General features: G+C 42.7%; 1 protein-coding gene across 1 annotated transcript in view; it reads left to right on the top strand.

The window, feature by feature from the left end:
- FIG4 (FIG4 phosphoinositide 5-phosphatase) overlaps positions 1–24,800 on the top strand; it is a 683,868-nt gene that overhangs the window by 369,907 nt on the left and 289,161 nt on the right. Inside the window, exons 18-20 of the mRNA XM_069726226.1 lie at positions 2,249–2,307; positions 4,660–4,807; positions 4,909–4,992. Of these exons, the coding sequence (XP_069582327.1) occupies positions 2,249–2,307; positions 4,660–4,807; positions 4,909–4,992 (291 nt within the window). The remainder of the gene's footprint in view (positions 1–2,248; positions 2,308–4,659; positions 4,808–4,908; positions 4,993–24,800) is intronic.

The following is a 24,800-nucleotide window of genomic DNA, read 5'->3' as shown; positions in this document are numbered from 1 at the left end:
TCACATAAAAGGGGCATTCCGACTTAGATCCAAGATGACCATGTGGAACAGTATTTTTTTAAAAGTATTATTTCTTAGAGTGAAAGAATGTTCAAAATAATTATGGGTAGACATTATCTTCATTATTTCTGAAATGGAGGGAACATATATTGATTTCCACTTAGATGCTATAAGTATTTTTGTTACAGCAAATAGATGGATTTTTAATTTTGGGGGGGAAGTCGATTGAATCAAGCAAGAACAAAACCAGTTGAGGAGACAATTCAACTACAGAGTTATTATTGCTCAATAAATTAGTTACTTCTTTCCACAGGTCAATTATTTTAGGACGTGACCAGAAAATATGTAATATGTTAGCTTTTTGAGTACAGTTCCTCCAGCATACGTCTGATCCATCCTCAGAAATCTTCTTTAATCTGACAGGTGTATAGAACCAACGAGATAAGATTTTAAAATAATTCCCATGAATATTAGCATTTACATTTGAATTGTATGTTATTTCATTTGCTTCTTTCCATGACTCGGGTGAAAAACATATACTCATACCTTCTTCCCACTTAACCATGTATTTTGATTTTTCAATAATTACATCACTATTAAAGATTGTAGACAGATTTTTAGTGTTCCAAATAGTATTTATTAAGGGATTTTCTAGAAGAGATATGATAACTTTTGGAAGAAAAATATGGGGAGAAAGAATTTCCCCTTAATATATTTCCTTAATTCTAAAAAGTTACATATTTCCTCTTTTGAAAGGTAGTACGATAGAGTCAAGGATAGAAAATGTATGATTGAATCTTTTTTAGGTCCGGTAAATAAGGCCGAACAATTTGTTATACCATTCTTTCTCCATTTATCTATAGGGAAGTCTGGAGGGGCAGGGCGGAATATAAATATAGTTTTTCTAATCTGTAACTAATTTGGCTGTTGTAAGAAATGTTACATAATTTCCTCAAGGTCATGATTGTAGATTTTATTATATATTATCTGGTAAAGGGAGGGATTGGTCTACTAAATTCACGACAATAAGAGCGTCTAAGGGAGAATTTCCATTGTAAGACTTTTCCATTTCTGCCCAGCTGGTTTTGGCTTCATCTATAAGCCATTTTCTGCTCTGCAGTAGAATATTAGCCTCGGAGTAGGACTGCAGATTTGGGAGACTGATGCCTGCACTTCATTTGTTCTTATATAGTAATGATTTGGCTACTCTTGGTGATTTTTTTTATTCCAAATACATTTTGACATTTGCTTATGGAAGTGCCTAATCCATATACGGTATCTTGAATCTGAATTGGAACAGTTCTAAAGATATAGTAAAGTTTTGGTAGGATTATCATTTTATATAAGACAATCTTACCAAGCCATGAGGTATTTATTTTATCAAAATTCTGAATATTTTTTTCAGTCTGTGTTTGTAGGAGATTCAGATTTTCATCCAGTACCTTACGTAAAGAATTGGTAATTCTAGTTCCTAAATATGGGATGTGATGTTTTTCCCAGTTATAGGAAAATTATTTTTCTATAAAGTTTTTGGTTATGTGGTCTATGAAAAAGCTGAAAACACCTTGAGACATCCTGCTCCGAAAATGCGGTCAGGACAGCCTCGACGTGATGTGCTTTGGGGTGTTACCCCTCTACAGTGTAAAGCATGATATCGGATTTGGCTGTATGAGAGGTCTCTGACTGATGTCTAAGGGGTAGTGAATCTCCTTGTGGAGATTGACATGCAAGGGTAAGCAGACGTATAGGCCATTTAATGCTGGGCAGAGGAGCATTGCATTGCTTGGCCTATAAGTGTCCTTACCCTGACATAAAAAAATATTTAGAATTGAGAGTCCTCAGTGGTTGATACCTTTTACCGCATCCTTACCCTGACATGTAATCCTGACACGTCACATATACCACATAATATAGACAGATGACCTTCTGCAGTATAATGGTGAAATTAGTCTATGTTCATATTGGTGTTATGACATATATTTTATACACAGGCTCACTGTAGTTTCAATTGCGTTTTTTGTTGTTTTGAAAGCAAGTATGCTGAACCCAACTCACTTAGCTCAGTGGTCAACAAAGCTATGGGACAGTGGCGGAGAGTGAGTAACTAGATTTTACTATTTTTCTCTTTGGCAAACCTAAACAGTAGGTATAAAAATGTTAAATGGAAAACCTCTTTTATGAGTAGAATCTAGCTGTAGAAAGAAGCATTAAATAATACATATTGACATGATTTGTAACTCTGTTTCAGTTACACATTCTGGTGGACATCCGGCATCTTAGAGCACTTACCATTACCCTTTGATGAAGGTAAGATATCGTCTTATAAAATATGTGTCTTGTTGTCCTTTAGTTTTCCAACTAAAGGTAAAACTGCCACATCAGACATTCTTGAGCTTTTTACACATATTAAAGTTGTTTCTGGTTGCTGATATTGGGTGGATCACACACCCCCTGCCAGTTGTTCTAATCTAGTCTGTCATCATTACATTTCAGAACAGAACTAATTACCCCTTATAAAGTTCTTTTTATTGTTGAAAAAACAAAACCCCACATTGGAGTTCTACATTTGATAAGATGTGCACCATTTTTATCCTTTGTTGCACAGCGGCTTTAAACTGACTTTACACTTTTGAGATTTGATTTCTGGCACCCTATCTGATCCAAAGGCATCTCCTCTATCTTGTACAGCAGTGAAGATGCATGGGTAGACACCTTCACTGCTGGTACTAAAATTTAGTCACCTTCATTTCTATAGGATTGAGCTGCAGTGTGAGGTACAGCCCAAACTTTATGTATAGCTATAGGTCATTAAGATGTACAGCTGTTATCTGTATTTCCTATTTCTTCCATATGGGCATATGACCACTGCAGTCTTTCACCAGGAGCACATTGTCAGCACTACGGTCAATGATTGGCTGCAGCATCTGCCCATCTAGATCATTAAGGAACTACTGAGACTTCCAAGAAACTCAAATATGTACAGTAGTAGGTGTAATAATAATAATGTTAGCAAATACCTCCAATTAGAAATGTACTATAGTTTTTCTGATTCGCTATGTCTTTCCTCATGTGCAGGCATTGCAGGACTTTAGGTATCCAAGGTTACTTCCACTGATGAAGTAACAGTTAATTGCTATTGGTCGTAACCATTGATGTCTAAGGTCCTGCAAAAAAACTATACTAAAATTATGACACCTACTACATAGGATCTTGGAGAAGGAAATGAGTAGCCCGCCTGGGCAGTGGGGTACTCGGTATCAGGTCCGGTCGCTCTTAAAGGGGCTGTCACAATGGCTGCAACCCGGTCCGTGGCCCTGGGTGCCCAATTAAAGGGAAAAGTCTTTTAGGGGTTTTATTAATAAAGTTCGTGACCCCACCTGTGGTATTCGGTCAGTAGGGACCGACGCTGCTTAAAGGGGTCCTCTGGGGGTGATGGTATGGCAGCTAGATGGTTTGCAATCTCTTTACCAGGTTTACTGTTGGCTTCAGGCAACCGCAGTCCAGGGCACCAGACAACAGGTACAGGCAGGGTCCTGCCGGCTTGGAAGCGAATCCGGAGTCTCCTTTACCAGGTCGACATCAAAGCCTTCCTCCAAGTGCTTTGGTGTTGTAGTGCCTTACTGCCTAAGGCTTCCAATAAGGTCCTCACAGTTCCTCTCTGCCCCCCATAAAGGTTAGGATACAACCCGTATGACAGGTGAACTGGGCCTTTTTACAGGGTCTCTATCATGACCCAGGCCCTATAGATATCACTGTGTCTCCTGGGTATCAATGCGGACAGGTGATGTACAATCCAGCTGTCCTGCCAGTTCCAGCTATGCCACTTTAGACTTCAGCACGGCCACGGTCTTCCGGCTACAGGAATCTGCACTAGCCAGTGAGGTAGTCACTACTCAGGTCTGCTCCACTGGTGTTGTTCTCCTGCACTTTATCCCTCCTTCACTCTTTCTACAATCTGTTCTTTCTTTCTGTTTCCATCTTCCTCCAGGAGCTGCAGTACCTTGGACTACACAGCCCCTTCAGACTTTCCGGCAATGACTGCCCGTCCGCTCTCCTCTGGTCCCCTGACAGTCTGCTGTCTGGGACGAACTAACTACTTTCCCTCCAAAACCAGAATATGTATCAAGGGGAGTTCACCCTAAATCCGGGTATAGAGCTCTCCCTTCTGGCCTGGAGTGTGAACGTGTTGTATGTAGTGATTACCTGGTGAAAGATATCCTTCATCGCTTCCAAGTGAGACATCACTCTCCCCAAGGGGAAAGCAATGCCACAGTGATGACCAGGAGCCTGGGGTGTAACAGAAATACCCCTTTAAGTCCCTGTCAGTGAAAACTAAATACATAATGGAAAGAATCAAATAGTTTTCATTCTTTGCGAATTGGATTAGTGGCGTTTGAGAAACTTGGATATTATTAGTTAGACTCAACTATGAAATGTCTATGAACATTATATCTGGACATGGCTATGAATTATGTTGTTACTGGACATTTTTCAGATATAAATGTAAAAAAGGGCTGTGGTAATATCAGCACATAGTTAGTATTTCTCCATACACACAGTACAGAGACCATAAATAAAGCCTGTATTTTAAAGGATTTTGTTTTTTATTGTTGATACTGTAATATGACCTTGTTTCCAACCAAATGCTTTTGTTAACAGTAATGAGTGGTGAAAACTTGAAGAAAATGACAATAAAGAAGCATAACAGGAATAATGAGGAGGTCAATATATACACAGAGTTCTTTCGACCTTATGAACTGAGCAGTTTTGATGACACTTTTTGTCTGTCTATGACAAATTCTGCAAGGTAAGTTACATTGCCTTTAGGTTGTAATATAACCATTAAAAGGTACTGATGAAATCATTAACCATTCAGCATGTATTGATATGTATCACTTTACTTTTCAGAGACTTCATGCCAAAAAATGTTGGCATTGATCCAAGCCCATTTACAGTGCGAAAACCAGATGAAACTGGAAAATCTGTTTCGGGGTAAGACTGACGATCATACTATTGCGTACATATAGGACTTAAAAATAACCTTTCATGTGTTAAGAGTTTGTTCATTATTTTTATATTGATGACCTTTACTAAGACTAGGTCATCAGTATCAGATTGGTCAGGGCCTGATACCTGACACACCCAACCGTCGCTTCTGTTGGTGTCCCTTTGTAAACATTGTTTGGATATACATGTCCCCTACTCTGTGTAATGGCACATTGCCAGGTACTGCAGATCAGCTCCTATTCTCTACATTTGCAGCTGATCTGCAGTACCCAGCAAAGGCCAGTGGACAAAGCTGTGCTGTTCTTCTCTCTACATATTCCATCTGACTCCCCACTGGAGGTGATGTCAGCTGATAGTTGGGGTGCCAGGTTTCAGACCTTCTTCAATCTTATATTGATTACTTTTCTTATGTATACAGTACAGACCAAAAGTTTGGACACACCTCATTTAAAGATTTCTCTGTATTTTCATCACTATGAAAATTGTACATTCACACTGAAGGCATCAAAACTATGAATTAACACATGTGGAATTATATACGTAACAAAAAAGTGTGAAACAACTGAAAATATGTCTTATATTCTAGGTTCTTCAAAATAGCCACCTTTTGCTTTAATGACTGCTTTGCACACTCTTGGCATTCTCTTGATGAGCTTCAAGAGGTAGTCACCGGAAATGGTCTTCCAACAATCTTGAAGGAGTTCCCAGAGATGCTTAGCACTTGTTGGCCCTTTTGCCTTCACTCTGCTGTCCAGCTCACCCCAAACCATCTCGATTGGGTTCAGGTCTGGTGACTGTGGAGGCCAGGTCATCTGGCGTAGCACCCCATCACTCTTCTTGGTCAAATAGCCCTTTCACAGCCTGGAGGTGTGTTTGGGGTCATTGTCCTGTTGAAAAATAAATGATGGTCCAACTAAACGCAAACCGGATGGAATAGCATGCCGCTGCAAGATGCTGTGGTAGCCATGCTGGTTCAGTATGCCTTCAATTTTGAATAAATCCCCAACAGTGTCACCAGCAAAGCACACCCACACCATCACACCTCCACGGTGGGAACCAGGCATGTAGAGTCCATCCGTTCACCTTTTCTGCGTCGCACAAAGACACGGTGATTGAAACCAAAGATCTCAAATTTGCACTCATCAGACCAAAGCATAGATTTCCTCTGGTCTAATGTCCATTCCTTGTGTTCTTTAGCCCAAAAAAGTTTTCCCAATTTTTCGGACTGACTGACCTTCATTTCTTAAAGTAATGATGGCCACTCGTTTTTCTTTACTTAGCTGCTTTTTTCTTACCATAATACAAATTCTAACAGTCTATTCAGTAGGACTATCAGCTGTGTATCCACCAGACTTCTGCACAACACAACTGATGGTCCCAACCCCATTTATAAGGCAAGAAATCCCACTTATTAAACCTGACAAGGCACACCTGTGAATTGAAAACCATTCCCGGTTACTACCTCTTGAAGCTCATCAAGAGAATGCCAAGAGTGTGCAAAGCACTCATCAAAGCAAAAGGTGGCTACTTTGAGTTGTTTCACACTTTTTTGAAGTATATATTTCCACATGTGTTAATTCATAGTTGTGATGCCTTCAGTGTGAATGTACAATTTTCATAGTCATAAAAAAACAGAAAAATCTTTAAATGAGAAGGTGTGTCCAAACTTTTGGTCTGCACTGTATATATGTATTTATATTACATAGAAGAAAAGCCAGCAATTCAGCATCCGCGGTAGAGTAAAATCACAGCAGGAGCCGACAGGATAGAAGAGATGGATTACATACAGTAAATACATGTAGAATATGTAAGATGTACAGATGTCTGTGACAAATACAATTAGTACAGTGTGTGTGCAGCTTACTGTACATGTAATTAATTAATAAAAGATTATTTTTTGGGAAAAAATGGCTTGGGCTCCCGCACAATTTTCTTAACTAGCAGAGAGAAAGCCGATGGCTGGGGGCAGATGTTTATAGCCTGGGAAGGGTATAATACCAATGGAGCTTCCAAGGCTATGAATATCAGCTCACAGCTGTATAATTAGCCTTTACTGGTTATTAAATAGGGGATCCTAAAAAAATGACGTAGGGTCCTCCTATAATTAATAACCAGAAAAGGCTAGGCAGACGGCTGCTGTCTGATATTAACCCCTTTCCGTATACAGTCAAATAAATAAGGCAGCACACTGCGGCGCTAAAACATGCAAACATGAAAATTGAACTGCATTACTGCATTAGAAATATGAAAAAATGGGAGCGATTAGCGCATAAATTGGCCAATTCATGTGTACGTGGTAGCCACATTAAGGCATTTCTCGTATACCAGGACCTAGACATTCCTTTCCTTACTGAGAATAAACGTCTTCATCTGAATGGGAACCTACTGTTATTTGACTGTATACGAGTTGGTGACCCTAGGTTCAAAATAAAACAATAAAAGTCAAACATGCACATATTTGGTATCGCCAAGTTCAGAATTGCCCAATCTATCAATAAAAAAAAGGATTAACCTGATCGCTAAATGGTGTAGCGAGAAAAAGTAAAAACGCCAGAATTACGTTTTTTTGGTTCCTGCGACATTGCATTAAAATGCAGTAACGGGCGATCAAAAGATCGTATTTGTACCAAAATTTTATCATTAGAAACGTCAGCTCGTCACGCAAAAAATAAGCTTTCACCCAACCCGAGATTAGAAAAATGAAGATGCTATGGGTATCAGAAAATGGCGCTTTTTTTTTTTAAACAGTTTGGAAAAAATTTTTACAACTTAGATGAAAAAAGAACCAAGACATGTTTGGTGTCTTTGGAGTAGTAATGATGTGGAGAATCATACTGGCAGGTCAGTTTGTAAAAATCTAAAAACTAAACCGCAAAGCTAAAAAAATCTCCTGGGTTAAGGGGTTAACAGCCCAGGAAGGGGCCATAGATACTGCTCCCCCCAGGCTAAAAACATCAGCTCTCAGCCGTCCCAGAAAAGGCGCATCTCTAACACCGCTAATTCTGGCATTTAGCCTCTCTCTTCCTTACCTTGACAAGACAGAGATGGTATGTCACTCTCCATAAGGAGAAACGTTACCCCTTAGATCCCAGTCCAGAGCCTCTCACCTATTATTAGTTCTCATGCTTCGCACTGACGAGGGCCAACAGCTCGAAACACCGTGTCTGCAAATTGAGGTACTGATTTGGCTTTTATCCTAAGTCATATTGCACGACTCGTTAAAGGGTTGATTGTGACTTGTAGGATCGCTACTTCCAACAGGTGGTGCTATAGAGTTTAAGTCCTCTTTTTCTCAGAAGAGGCAATTTGCATATTATATTTCCCAGAGGAGCATTGCACGGCGAATAAGCCTCCTTACCTTGACAAGCCAGAGATGTTATGCCACTCTCCATAAGGAGAAACGTTACCCCTACACCCACATTGTAATCCATGTCCGGGGAATAATTCTTTTTCAACCTGGATGGTGTCAAGATGCGACCGTCCAGGCTGAGAACCACTGGTGAATGAGCTGCTGCTGCCACGGTGCAGAGGCGAGTACACCGCCGTGAAATTCAGCTGACAACAGTGACCGGTGGTAAACTGTATACCTCCGATCACAGCTGAGCGCTCCCATTGTCTTTTGACAGTGTGGGAACCGCGACTCTCTGACCGGCGGGGATGGTTTCACCGCCGATCAGAAGCGGTGTTTGCCGCGCTGTCATGCATATGACCACATGTCAAACACTGTATTGTCGGGTCCCCCATTCAAGTGAATGGGGTTCGGGTCCGCTCTGCTGGATGACAGGCTGTATGGACGCACCATGCAGCCTGCCATCTAGAGATAGAAGAGTCGAGTGTGAGGTCACATCCGGCTGTCCATGACTTTTCTACAGCAAATACGCTGCAGGAAAAGTTAACCTGCGTATTTGTAGTGTTTTGTCATCATCCATTCAAGTCAATGGGTATAAACGCTGCAAAAACGCTGAAAGAAGTGACATGCTGTATGTCCAAAAAACGCTGCAAAGCACAAAATCCTGATGACAAAAAAAAATATGTGTGTGAGCAGTGTCGGACTGGAGCACCTTGGGCCCACCAGAGGAAATCATTCTTGGGGCCCACTATGTAGCTACATAGAAATAGATACAAGACCACCAATTGTGCGGTAAAAAGCGCTAATATCAGGGTATAATATAAGGTAGTTCACGTCTTAATAATGTACCAAGGGTTGGGGTAGCCCCCTCACAGAATATAATGTAGCCCCCTCATAAAATATAATGCGGTCCCCTCTCATAGAATATAATGCAGCACCCCACAAAATATAATGCAACCCCTTCAGGTATGACACCGTCCCCACCATAGAATATAATGTAGCACCCCCATAGGGTATAACGCAGCCCCCCTCATATAGTATAGTGCAACCCACCACAGAATATAATGTAGTCCCCTGAGAGAATGCAGTTCCACCACAGAATATAATGCAGCCCCCCATAGACTATACTGTAGCTCCCTCATATAGTATGATGTAGCCCCCATAATATAATGTAGTCCCGAGAGAATAATGCAGCCCCACAACAGAATATAATGCAGCCCCCCATAGAGTATACTGTAACCCCTCATATGGTATGATGTAGCCCCCCATAATATAATGTAGTACTCTGAGTATAATGCAGTTCCCCCACAGAATATAATGTAGCCCCCAAGGGCCGTATTTAGAGTTTCTGCTGCCCTAGGCACTTTTAGTGCTGCCTCCCCCTTTGGTGAGTATGACACTATCGGCATAGACTTTGGCAAGAATCGCTGATGTGAAAGTCGCCTTTTGCAGTAAATCCGGCAGTTTTTCTGCATCTGCTGCGTACCGGATCACTTACAGCAACACTGCATTCGGCCTCATTCATTCCCTATGGGATTTGCGGCACTTGCCGTGATCTGGCAAATGTGGTACCATACCTCCCAACTTTTGAAGAAGGGAAGGAGGTATAAAGTTTGCGGCGCGCATAGTGCGCCGTGGCAAATTTTAGGCCACGCCTCTGACCACACCCATTTCACAACTAGTCACAACCCATATCCACGTCCCAACCACAGCCATTTAGCACTGCTGATCACACTGTTTTATATCCAATAATTATAAACAAAAAAAAATATGGCCACACATAATAGCCACACATGATGCTCAATACTGTATAATGGCCACAAATGATGCTCCATACTGTATAACGGCCACACATGATGCTCCATACTGTATAACGGCCACACATGATGCTCCATACTGTATAATGTCCATTGGCCACACATGATGCTCCATACTGTATAACGGCCACACATGATGCACAATACTGTATAATGGCCCCACATGATGCTCAATACTGTATAATGGCCACACATGATGCTCAATACTGTATAATGGCCACACATGATGCTCAATACTGTATAATGGCCACACACAGTTCTCCATACTGTATAATGATCCCACATGATGTTTAATACTGTATAATGACCCCCCTCCTGTATGCATGTCTCATATCCCCCTGCTGTATGCATGGCTCATATTCCCCCTCCCCGAATGCATGGCTCATATTCCCCCCACCTCCGAATGCATGGCTCATATTCCCAACCCCCCCCCCCCGAATGCATGGCTCATATTTCCCCCTCTATGCTTGGCTCATATTCCCCCCCGAATGCATGGCTCGTATTCCCCCCCCCCTGAATGCATGGATCTTATCCCCCCCTGTATGCATGGCTTATCTCTCCACCCCCCCCGCTCCCATCTTGCATGGCGCTCTGGCTTATGTCCTCCTTCAGACCCCCCATGTGTGTGACAGCACCCCCTCCTTCCTCACAGACCCCCCCATGTGTGTGACAGCACCCCCTCCTTCTCCACAGACCCCCCCATGTGTGTGACAGCACCCCCTCCTTCCCCACAGACCCCCACGTGACAGCACCCCCTCCTTCCCCACAGACCCCCACATGACAGCACCCCCTCCTGTGTGTGAGATTTCTGAAATCTCATAGATTTTGCTGGCCCTTTAAAAAGCAGCTGAAAATTAGCATAAAAAAAGCTACAAAAAGGCCCTGTGTGAACATACCCCAAGAGTAAACCAGGCTGTTTGTCTACTTCAATCTACAATCAAAAGTTCTTGTCTGAGAAGTATGTTGGGGACATGAAGCTGTTCTCTAGGCAATGGGTGACCCTATGAATCACTGACCTTTACAACTGTGGAATTAGGTTGGATATGAATAAAATATTTAATTATAGGCAAAAATGTACAAGTGGTATAATGTAAACTATAAATAAGCGATCAAAGGCACTTACCCTTCAGGCAGGGCCGTCTTTTAGATAATTATATATCTTTAAGATAATTATCTAAATTGTTTCCTTATTATCTTTGCTACTCATACTATACCTCAGCTAAGACATTGTGCAGTGTTTTTTTTTATATTAGTATCCCCTTAGTTCAGTTTGGGTTCAGAATTTTATTCACAGTTTTAATTAAAGCAAACCAATATTCTGTGCATAAAATGACAGACATCTGACATTACACAGCTTGTTTTCAAATGTGATATTCAGATAAACTAGAACTGTATCATTGCCATATTGATGATTAACTTGAGAGAGAAACACCACCCACACAACACCATACTGTGGGCCACTGACCTCAAGAAAACCTCCACCTTTCCTTTTACCCACACTCCTTTATGTATCTCTACCACAGTGTTCTTTGCTTTTTAGCATATATATATATATACAGTGGGGCAAAAAAGTATTTAGTCAGTCAGCAATAGTGCAAGTTCCACCACTTAACCCCTTCAAGACCCAGCCTATTTTGACCTTAAAGACCTTGCCGTTTTTTGCAATTCTGACCAGTGTCCCTTTATGAGGTAATAACTCAGGAACGCTTCAACGGATCCTAGCGGTTCTGAGATTGTTTTTTCGTGACATATTGGGCTTCATGTTAGTGGTAAATTTAGGTCAATAAATTCTGCATTTATTTGTGATAAACACGGAAATTTGGCGAAAATTTTGAAAATTTCGCAATTTTCACATTTTGAATTTTTATTCTGTTAAACCAGAGAGATATGTGACACAAAATAGTTAATAAATAACATTTCCCACATGTTTACTTTACATCAGCACAATTTTGGAAACAAAATTTTTTTTTGTTAGGAAGTTATAAGGGTTAAAATTTGACCAGCGATTTGTCATTTTTACAACGAAATTTACAAAACCATTTTTTTTAGGGACCACCTCACATTTGAAGTCAGTTTGAGGGGTCTATATGGCTGAAAATACCCAAAAGTGACACCATTCTAAAAACTGCACCCCTCAAGGTACTCAAAACCACATTCAAGAAGTTTATTAACCCTTCAGGTGCTTCACAGCAGCAGAAGCAACATGGAAGGAAAAAATGAACATTTAACTTTTTAGTCACAAAAATTATCTTTTAGCAACAATTTTTTTATTTTCCCAATGGTAAAAGGAGAAACTGAACCACGAAAGTTGTTGTCCAATTTGTCCTGAGTACGCTGATACCTCATATGTGGGGGTAAACCACTGTTTGGGCGCACGGCAGGGCTTGGAAGGGAAGGAGCGCCATTTGACTTTTTGAATCAAAAATTGGCTCCACTCTTTAGCGGACACCATGTCACGTTTGGAGAGCCCCCGTGTGCCTAAAAATTGGAGCTCCCCCACAAGTGACCCCATTTTGGAAACTAGACGCCCCAAGGAACTTATCTAGATGCATAGTGAGCACTTTGAACCCCCAGGTGCTTCACAAATTGATCCGTAAAAATGAAAAAGTACTTTTTTTTCACAAAAAAATTCTTTTAGCCTCAATTTTTTCACTTTCACATGGGCAACAGGATAAAATGGATCGTAAAATGTGTTGGGCAATTTCTCCTGAGTACACCAATACCTCACATGTGGGGGTAAACCACTGTTTGGGCACATGGTAAGGCTCGGAAGGGAAGGAGCGCCATTTGACTTTTTGAATGAAAAATTATTTCCATCGTTAGCGGACACCATGTCGCGTTTGGATAGCTCCTGTGTGCCTAAACATTGGCGCTCCCCCACAAGTGACCCCATTTTGGAAACTAGACCCCCCAAGGAACTTATTTAGATGCCTAGTGAGCACTTTAAACCCTCAGGTGCTTCACAAATTGATCTGTAAAAATGAAAAAGTACTTTTTTTTTCACAAAAAAATTATTTTCGCCTCAATTTTTTCATTTTCACATGGGCAGTAGGATAAAATGGATCATAAAATTTGTTGGGCAATTTCTCCCGAGTACGCCGATACCTCATATGTGGGGGTAAACCACTGTTTGGGCACACGGCAGGGCTCGGAAGGGAAGGCGCGCCATTTGACTTTTTGAATGGAAAATTAGCTCCAATTGTTAGCGGACACCATGTCGCGTTTGGAGAGCCCCCTGTGTGCCTAAACATTGGAGCTCCCCCACAAGTGACCCCATTTTGGAAACTAGACCCCCCAAGGAACTTATCTAGATGCATATTGAGCACTTTAAACCCCCAGGTGCTTCACAGAAGTTTATAACGCAGAGCCATGAAAATAAAAAATAATTTTTCTTTCCTCAAAAATGATTTTTTAGCCTGGAATTTCCTATTTTGCCAAGGATAATGGGAGAAATTGGACCCCAAATATTGTTGTCCAGTTTGTCCTGAGTACGCTGATACCCCATATGTGGGGGTAAACCACTGTTTGGGCGCACGGCAGGGCTCGGAAGGGATGGCACGCCATTTGGCTTTTTAAATGGAAAATTAGCTCCAATCATTAGCGGACACCATGTCACGTTTGGAGAGCCCCTGTGTGCTTAAACATTGGAGATTCCCCAGAAATGACACCATTTTGGAAACTAGACCCCCAAAGGAACTAATCTAGATGTGTGGTGAGGACTTTGAACCCCCAAGTGCTTCACAGAAGTTTATAACGCAGAGCCATGAAAATAAAAAAAAAAAATATTTTCTCAAAAATGATCTTTTAGCCTGCAATTTTTTATTTTCCCAAGGGTAATAGGAGAAATTTGACCCCAAAAGTTGTTGTCCAGTTTCTCCTGAGTACGCTGATACCCCATATGTGGGGGTAAATCACTGTTTGGGCACATGCCGGGGCTCGGAAGTGAAGTAGTGACGTTTTGAAATGCAGACTTTGATGGAATGCTCTGTGGGCATCACGTTGCGTTTGCAGAGCCCCTGATGTGGCTTAACAGTAGAAACCCCCCACAAGTGACCCCATTTTGGAAACTAGACCCCCAAAGGAACTTATCTAGATGTGTGGTGAGCACTTTGAACCCCCAAGTGCTTCATAGAAGTTTATAATGCAGAGCCGTGAAAATAATAAATACGTTTTCTTTCCTCAAAAATAATTATTTAGCCCAGAATTTTTTAATTTTCCCAAGGGTAACAGGAGAAATTTGACCCCAAAAGTTGTTGTCCAGTTTCTCCTGAGTACGGTGATACCCCATATGTGGGGGTAAACTACTGTTTGGGCACATGCCGGGGCTTGGAATTGAAGTAGTGACGTTTTGAAATGCAGACTTTGATGGAATGCTCTGCGGGCGTCACGTTGCGTTTGCAGAGCCCCTGATGTGCCTAAACAGTAGAAACCCCCCACAAGTGACCCCATTTTGGAAACTAGACCCTGAAAGGAACTTATCTAGATGTGTGGTGAGCACTTTGAACCCCCAAGTGCTTCATAGAAGTTTATAATGCAGAGCCGTGAAAATAATTAATACGTTTTCTTTCCTCAAAAATAATTATTTAGCCCAGAATTTTTTATTTTCCCAAGGGTTACAGGAGAAATTGGACCCCAAAAGTTGTTGTCCAGTTTCTCCTGAGTACGCTGATACCCCATATGTGGGGGTAAACCACTGTTTGGGCACACGTCGGGGCTCAGAAGGGAAGTAGTGGCTTTTGAAATGCAGACTTTGATGGAATGGTCTGCGGGTGTCACGTTGCGTTTGCAGAGCCCCTGGTGTGCCTAAACAGTTGAGACCCCCCACAAGTGACCCCATTTTAGAAACTAGACCCCCCAAGGAACTTATCTAGATATGTGGTGAGCACTTTGAACCCCCAAGTGCTTCACAGACGTTTACAACGCAGAGCCGTGAAAATAAAAAATCATTTTTCTTTCCTCAAAAATTATGTTTTAGCAAGCATTTTTTTAGATTCACAAGGGTAACAGGAGAAATTGGACCCCAGTAATTGTTGCGCAGTTTGTCCTGAGTATGCTGGTACCCCATATGTGGGGGTAAACCACTGTTTGGGCACACGTCAGGGCTCGGAAGTGAGGGAGCACCATTTGACTTTTTGAATACGAGATTGGCTGGAATCAATGGTGGCGCCATGTTGCGTTTGGAGACCCCTGATGTGCCTAAACAGTGGAAACCCCTCAATTCTACCTCCAACACTAACCCCAACACACCCCTAACCCTAATCCCAACTGTAGCCATAACCCTAAACACAACCCTAACTGCAACACACCCGTAACCCCAACACACCCGTAACCCCAACACACCCCTAACCACAACCCTAACCCCAACACACCCCTAACCATAACCACAACCCTAATTCCAACCCTAACCCTAAGGCTATGTGCCCACGTTGCGGATTCGTGTGAGATATTTTCGCACCATTTTTGAAAAATCCGCGGGTAAAAGGCACTGCGTTTTACCTGCGGATTTTCCGCGGATTTCCAGTGTTTTTTGTGCGGATTTCACCTGCGGATTCCTATTGAGGAACAGGTGTAAAACGCTGCGGAATCCGCACAAAGAATTGACATGCTGCGGAAAATACAACGCAGCGTTCCCGCGCGGTATTTTCCGCACCATGGGCACAGCGGATTTGGTTTCCATATGTTTACATGGTACTGTAAACCTGATGGAACACTGCTGCGAATCCGCAGCGGCCAATCCGCACCGTGTGCACATAGCCTAATTCTAAAGGTATGTGCACACGCTGCGGATCCGCAGCAGTTTCCCATGAGTGTACAGTTCAATGTAAACCTATGGGAAACAAAAATCGCTGTACACATGCTGCGGAAAAACTGCACGGAAACGCAGCGGTTTACATTCCGCAGCATGTCACTTCTTTGTGCGGATTCCGCAGCGGTTTTACAACTGCTCCAATAGAAAATCGCAATTGTAAAACCGCAGTGAAATGCGCAGAAAAAAGCGCGGTAAATCCGCCATAAATCCGCAGCGGTTTAGCACTGCGGATTTATCAAATCCGCAGCGGAAAAATCCGCAGAGGACCAGAATACATGTGCACATTCCTAACCCTAACCCTAGCCCTAACCCTACCCCTAACCCTAACCCTAACCCTACCCCTACCCCTACCCCTAGCCCTAACCTTAACCCTAACCCTACCCCTACCCCTAACCCTACCCCTAACCCTAACCCTACCCCTAACCCTAACCCTATTCTAACATTAGTGGAAAAAAAAAAAATTCTTTATTTTTTTATTGTCCCTACCTATGGGGGTGACAAAGGGGGGGGGGGGGGTCATTTATTATTTTTTTTATTTTGATCACTGAGATAGATTATATCTCAGTGATCAAAATGCACTTTGGAACGAATCTGCCGGCCGGCAGATTCGGCGGGCGCACTGCGCATGCGCCCGCCATTTTGGAAGATGGCGGCGCCCGGGAGAAGACGGACGGGACCACGGCTGGATCGGTAAGTATGATAGGGTGGGGGGGGACCACGGGGGGGGGATCGGAGCACGGGGGGGGGAATCGGAGCGCGGGAGGGGTGGAACGGAGCGCGGGGGGCGTGGAACGGAGCACGGGGGGGCTGGAATGGAGCACGGGGGGGTGGAACGGAGCACGGGGGGGGGGTGGATCGGAGTGCAGGGGGGGTGATTGGAGCACGGGGGGGGTGATTGGAGCACGGGGGGAGCGGACACAAGCACGGGGGGGAGCGGAGCACAGGGCGGAGGGGAGCCGGAGCAGTGTACCGGCCAGATCGGAGGGCTGGGGGGGCGATCGGTGGGGTGGGGTGGGGGCACACTAGTATTTCCAGCCATGGCCGATGATATTTCAGCATCGGCCATGGCTGGATTGTAATATTTCACCCGTTATAATGGGTGAAATATTACAAATCGCTCTGATTGGCAGTTTCACTTTCAACAGCCAATCAGAGCGATCGTAGCCACGAGGGGGTGAAGCCACCCCCCCTGGGCTAAACTACCACTCCCCCTGTCCCTGCAGATCGGGTGAAATGGGAGTTAACCCTTTCACCCGGCCTGCAGGGACGCGATCTTTCCATGACGCCGCATAGGCGTCATGGGTCGGAATGGCACCGACTTTCATGACGCCTACGTGGCGTCATGGGTCGGGAAGGGGTTAAAAAGATGAGAGGCGTCTGTAATTTACATCATAGGTAGACCTCAACTATGGGAGACAAACTGAGAAAAAAAAATCCAGAAAATCACATTGTCTGTTTTTTTATCATTTTTTTTGCATATTATGGTGGAAAATAAGTATTTGGTCAGAAACAAACAATCAAGATTTCTGGCTCTCACAGACCTGTAACTTCTTCTTTAAGAGTCTCCTCTTTCTTCCACTCATTACCTGTAGTAATGGCACCTGTTTAAACTTGTTATCAGTATAAAAAGACACCTGTGCACACCCTCAAACAGTCTGACTCCAAACTCCACTATGGTGAAGACCAAAGAGCTGTCAAAGGACACCAGAAACAAAATTGTAGCCCTGCACCAGGCTGGGAAGACTGAATCTGCAATAGCCAACCAGCTTGGAGTGAAGAAATCAACAGTGGGAGCAATAATTAGAAAATGGAAGACATACAAGACCACTGATAATCTCCCTCGATCTGGGGCTCCACGCAAAATCCCACCCTGTGGGGTCAGAATGATCACAAGAACGGTGAGCAAAAACCCCAGAACCACGCGGGGGGACCTAGTGAATGAACTGCAGAGAGCTGGGACCAATGTAACAAGGCCTACCATAAGTAACACACTACACCACCATGGACTCGGATCCTGCAGTGCCAGACGTGTCCCACTGCTTAAGCCAGTACATGTCCGGGCCCGTCTGAAGTTTGCTAGAGAGCATTTGGATGATCCAGAGGAGTTTTGGGAGAATGTCCTATGGTCTGATGAAACCAAACTGGAACTGTTTGGTAGAAACACAACTTGTCGTATTTGGAGGAAAAAGAATACTGAGTTGCATCTATCAAACACCATACCTACTGTAAAGCATGGTGGTGGAAACATCATGCTTTGGGGCTGTTTCTCTGCAAAGGGGCCAGGACGACTGATCCGGGTACATGAAAGAATGAATGGGGCCATGTATCGTGAGATTTTGAATGCAAACCTCCTTCCATCAGCAAGGGCATTGAAGATGAAACGTGGCTGGGTCTTTCAACATGACAATGATCCAAAGCACACCGCCAGGGCAACGAAGGAGTGGCTTCGTAAGAAGCATTTCAAGGTCCTGGAGTGGCCTAGCCAGTCTCCAGATCTCAACCCTATAGAAAACCTTTGGAGGGAGTTGAAAGTCCGTGTTGCCAAGCGAAAAGCCAAAAACATCACTGCTCTAGAGGAGATCTGCATGGAGGAATGGGCCAACATACCAACAACAGTGTGTGGCAACCTTGTGAAGACTTACAGAAAACGTTTGACCTCTGTCATTGCCAACAAAGGATATATTACAAAGTATTGAGATGAAATTTTGTTTCTGACCAAATACTTATTTTCCACCATAATATGCAAATAAAATGTTAAAAAAACAGACAATGTGATTTTCTGGATTTTTTTTTCTCAGTTTGTCTCCCATAGTTGAGGTCTACCTATGATGTAAATTACAGACGCCTCTCATCTTTTTAAGTGGTGGAACTTGCACTATTGCTGACTGACTAAATACTTTTTTGCCCCACTGTATATATATATATATATATATATATATATATATATAGCCAATACAAAAGGAACAGCCAGACAGCACCACTGCCAGGAAGAACAAAGTGGGAACCGCTCACCTGTGTGAAGCCAGGATATCTGATCTTGGGTGCGTAGCTCCGCTGGAGAAAAGTCCATATGAAATAATGAATATATAAGAAAATAGAGCGCACTCGCCGATCATCCAGTGCAGGAATCTTTATTCAAACATCGTGCTGTACATCTTCACGACCGGGGGTGCTGTACAGAGTGCGGCAAAGCGGGACGACGGCCGTTTCACGCCTGGCTGGCGCTTCAACGGGTCAGTGAAGGTGCCATCAGAGACGCCGGGAGAAATAGGGAAAGGTGAGACAAAAAGCTCCTCCCCCCCACTCACTTCCCCCCGTCGTCCACTGATTACTCCCCACTGCGTGACGAGACTCTAACACACAGTGATAAATATTTAAAAGACATTAAAAAGACATTAAAGTGCAGCATGCACTTTCGCTAATTTGTTCTTGGGCCTCTTCGAGGAGCAATACATCTATGCTAATCAAAACATGTATTCCAAGCATATCAAACAGTATTATAGGTACGTGGACGACATGTTCTTCGTTTGGGATGGAGATGAGGCGACGTTTTCCTCTTTTGTTGAATATCTTAATAACAACACGATGAACATGTCATTTACATCAGAATATGGGGGGACATGCCTCAATTTCTTAGACGTGACCGTGGAAATAAAAAAAGGAGTTTTAAGTACAACACTTTACCGGAAACCAGTGGCTACTAATTCCGTACTCCATTATAAAAGCTATCATCCCTCTCACGTTAAACGGTCGTTGCCATACAGCCAACTTCTGCGCGTAGGTAGAACAAACAGTACTCAAGAAGGCGTAGACCTTCAATCTAGTGAACTATGCCAGAGATTCGAAAGAAGGGGTTATCCCACAAAATTGCTGGATGAGGCCAGAAAAAAGTTAAGCACTAATAAGGTGATAACTAACAGTCCAATAGGAAAACGATTCAATTTTTGTTTTCAGTTCAGCCCGGTTGATGGTGTCATACGGAATGCCATAAGAAGAAATTGGCACATTCTCGAGAAGGATAGAGATCTCGTAGATATAGTTAAAAGAGGCCCACTTATATCCAATAAACGTAGCACTAATCTGAGGGACGTTTTGGTACGTAACATATTATCCAGCGATAGGAATAACTGGTTGAGTTCCAGTGCGCCCAAGGGTAATTTTCGTTGTGGACATTGCCCTTGTTGTAAACATCATGCTACGGGACGAAGCTTAAGTATTGGTCCTATTAAACATGTTGTAAACATGCTTATTACTTGCAAAACGAAGTACGTTGTTTACGTAATATTTTGTCCTTGTGGACGGTTTTACATCGGCAAAACCATACGATGTTTATATATGCGTTTTCGGGAGCATTGCAATACAATCGCCACGGGTAAAGGAGTACCGCGTTTAATCAACCATGTTCACGAGACGCATAGCGGGGACCCTAGCGTGTTGACATTCGCAGGCATAGAAAAAGTCACCCTCCCTGGTAGAGGGGGTGATTTGCATAACATATTGCTAAGGAAAGAGGCAAGATGGATTATGCGGACAGACGCGATGGGCCCTTTAGGCTTTAACGACAGGGTGGATATGTCCATTTTTCTTTAGTGGCCTCTTGAGATTGCTAGCCGTCTTCCTCCGTGAGGTGCAATAAATATATCTCATGCACCTGTATAATCGTCTAGACTCTAATTTTAGTCAGATTACAGCACATTGTTAGTTTGATGATGTATGTGTTAGTTTGATGATGTATATGTTAATGTCATTTTTTCCTTAATAGCCCTGATCTTCTGTCATAGATTTGGTGTTTTTTAAAATGTTTTTTAAATGTCTTTTAAATATTTATCACTGTGTGTTAGAGTCTCGTCACGCAGTGGGGAGTAATCAGTGGACGACGGGGGGAAGTGAGTGGGGGGGAGGAGCTTTTTGTCTCACCTTTCCCTATTTCTCCCGGCGTCTCTGATGGCACCTTCACTGACGCGTTGAAGCGCCAGCCAGGCGTGAAACGGCCGTCGTCCCGCTTTGCCGCACTCTCTGTACAGCACCCCCGGTCGTGAAGATGTACAGCACGATGTTTGAATAAAGATTCCTGCACTGGATGATCGGCGAGTGCCCTCTATTTTCTTATATATTCATTATATATATATATATATATATATATATATAATATTGATGTAACTTATTAACCATAGGGCCCTTTTACCATTCATATTATTAGAGATTTGTGTGCTTTTTTTTATATTTTAGCAACTGAAATGAGTATTTATCTAGGTATCATAGCCCCAGATCCAGGCCGGACACTGGCAGCTTGCGGAACCTGTGCACAAAGTGTCTCCTTGTATTGTGACAAAGCTACAGATATATATACTGTGTGTGTATGTTTATTACATAGTTTTCTCTCATTATGTATAGCACCGTATGTTTAATGAAGAGGGGGCACTATTTATAACACGAAAACACAAAAGAATACGCTATTTAACAGACCATGATATATATAACAAGAAATGATACTATATATGGGATGGTACTATACAGAACGAGAAAGAACGCTATACAATGAGAGATGACGCCATGCATAGCTGGAGAGGATTCTATGTAATAAGGGATGGTGCTGTACATAACAAGTGGGGATGCTATTGTAACGTGCTTCAGAATAAGTTGGTACTATAGAAATAAAAGTTATGAAATTATTATTATTATTATTAAAATTAGGACAGTGAATACATAATAAGCAGAAACTATAATTAAAAACGGCGCAATACTAAACGAGAGTATGCTATATAATAAGGGACAGCACAAAACATACTGTAATAAGTGAGTACACTATACTAAGGGATGGTGCTGTACATAATAAGTCTACATTCACATGTCCATGTGGAGTATCCATGTGCTGTCTGATTTATTTTTTTTTTTCATACAGAACACAGACCCATTTAGTGTTTCCTATTCTGATCCTCAAAATCAGAGCCGAAAAGGATATGCTCTCAGTCTTTGATCTGTGATTTTCACAGATGGGTAAATGGTTCTGTGAAACTCAAGGGGTCTATGTGCTGTCAAATAAAAAAAGAGGTCAGTCAGCTCGTGGACATTTCAGCCAAATGTGTAAATGTAGCTTAAGGAAAGTTGTATTACTCCCATCATCTTTCTAAAGTCATACTGTGTAGAGAATAAATACCTGCCTGCAGTTTTTAGATTATCTTCCTGGCTCTGTACAACTTCCTTGGTTGCCAATTTTCCTGTTAAACTCCAGAGTGTTATCTGCTACCTGCATGCGGTATCCTCCGCCTGACTGCGGTTTCCTGCTCTCCACCTGCTTGCCTGTGGTTTCCTGATATGCTCCATCTGCCTAGGATTTCCTGCACTCCACCTGCTTGCTCGCGGTCTCCTGACATCCTCCACCTGCCTGTGGTTTCCTGCACTCCACCTGCTTGCCTGTGGTTTCCTGATGTCCTCTACCTACAGTTTCCAGTCCCTCTACTCACCAACCTGCTGCACCAACACTCTAGGACCATGTGCCATCTGGACCTTGAGCTTCGAGGATCCAACTCGCCCATTGAGAACCTGGAACTTCTCGTAAAAATACATTTGCCTCCTGAATACAAAATCCACAATACATCCCTAAATACAAATATGTAACACACCATTAATATACAATTAGCCATGCACCATTCAAATATAATTTGATAAGCCAACTCTGTGCCCCTCATTAAGTATTATTTCCGTCAACCAATAAATATAAATTGTCACTGTGACACTTCCCCAATTCATTCTAAGTCCTTTTTTTGCATTATAATAAATTGAGGGGTGGGGCAGGACACTATTAGAGCTTATAGTGAATTCAAGGGTGGAGGAAGACGTTATCAGGAAATCATATTGAATTGGGGGATGGGAGAGGATGCTATAAGAGACTTATCAATTGGGGAATGGAAGAGGATACTGTAGAAATACTTATGATGAATTGAGTGGTGGGGGAGGATTCCATCTGAGACTTATAAAGAATATAGGATGAGGACTTATAATGAATTGGGGGGGTGGGGCATAAGTTCCACCAATTCATTACAAGCGCCTGATAGCATCCTCCCACACACCCCACTTCATTATAAGTCCCTAATAGCGCCACCCATGCACCTATTGCACTAAGTGCTGAGAGGGCTTAATCGGCCATGTTAACGGCTAGGCTTAGTAAACAGTGAAGAGTGTGTGGGAGGCTGTTCACAATATCTCCACCCCAGGGTGGAGTCCAGAAGGTAAATACACAGCCTTCTCATTCAAGGTTGGGTGTGCCTGGAGATGAGAGCTCCAGAGCTGTTTTTTTGTGCTAAGTAAAGGACTGTGCCATTTGTTATGTTTTGTTTTCCCATTTTGCCAGAAAGGCCGTGTTTATTTTGCCAACTATTCACTGGCTTATGCAGTATCTTTAATAAACCAGTGGAAGATTTAAAGAGACAGCATTCCTGTGTCTACCTCTGTGCCACCAAGTAAGCCAATCTACCACAGAGGTTATAAACTCTTGACTACTTGAATGTATCACAGTGATTGTGAGATTGTTTTTTGCAACACATTGTACAATTAGGCCAATATTTCTTGGTTTTATTTGTGAAAGTATCGAAATTTTGGGTGAAAAGTTAGAAAATTTTGGAATTTTCAAACTTTTAATTCTTATGCCCTTAAATCAGATAGTTATGTTACACAAAATAGCTACAGGTAATAAATTATATTTATCACATGTGTATTTTACATCAGCATCATTTTTTTTAAACATATTATTTTCATTAGTAAGTTAGAAGGTTTACAGTAAAGCCACACAGAGAAATTAAAATCCCCCCAAAATTCAAGAAGTTACACAGGAAAAAGGGGCAACAGTATTTACCTGCCCAGTTCACAGCGCTAATGCAGCAAATACATATAATAAAGATGATGGAAACACAGGTGCAAAATTCTGATTAGACAACCTACCAATTCATGGAGGAGTTGATTACTTAAAATTGCTCATAAAAAAAGCTTGTATAGGGCGCTGGTCATACACAGTTAGTGCACAGTGTCTGGCTTACAGCCTATTACTGATGCCCATACTATTAGGCCGGTGTCATACTTGCGAGTGCAATGGAGAAACTTGCGCGAGTCTCCTACATCAATTCCTGGCACTGCCGCCGGCGTTTCAGACTGGAGCATTCAGCTGCATAGAAATACTTGCAGCCACACACTCTGGTCCCGTGTGCTGGCGGCAGTGCCAGGAATTGATGCGAGAGACTCGCCCATGTTTCTCGCATGGACTTGCAAGTGTGACACCGGCCTTAGGTTAAGTGGGTTGCCCAGTACCATCTAAGTGCAACTCATGAGGACAGACATCCTAGTTTACAAGGTCAACACTGATGGTCTTTGCTGTTCCCTGATGTCACGGGTTTGTCAGATGCAACAAACAGTCACTCTGCATCTGGCTGCAGAAGGTCTCTGTTTGGCATTGCAGACGCCTTCTTAATTCTTTTGACTTTTGGACCCAGTGGCAACCTCCCTCCAGCTCTAATTGACACACCTGGACCTGGGTGTTTATAGACTCTCAGTCTGCTTCAGGGAGCTGCCGCTGATATTAACATTTTCTCTTGTGAAAGTTTGGAGCTAAAGCAGTTGGCTTACTTCCTCTCTGGTGCTCTTGGAGGACGTTTGATGTTGTGTCTCTGGAGTCTGCTCAAGTTAAGTTTCTCCACCCTTGTTTGTCTCCCTTCTTGTCTTTAGTGTACAGTGGGGACTGACCAGTGCTCATTCCCCCTCTTCCCTATTCAGGACCTAGCTCTAGGGAAATAGAGGGCTTAGGTTTCCTGCTCGGTGATTGGCATAG

Source organism: Ranitomeya imitator, chromosome 5, assembly GCF_032444005.1.
Source record: "Ranitomeya imitator isolate aRanImi1 chromosome 5, aRanImi1.pri, whole genome shotgun sequence".
Taxonomy (NCBI): domain Eukaryota; kingdom Metazoa; phylum Chordata; class Amphibia; order Anura; family Dendrobatidae; genus Ranitomeya; species Ranitomeya imitator.
The sequence above is the reverse complement of the archived record's forward strand: the minus strand, read 5'-3'. Positions and strand labels throughout refer to the sequence as shown.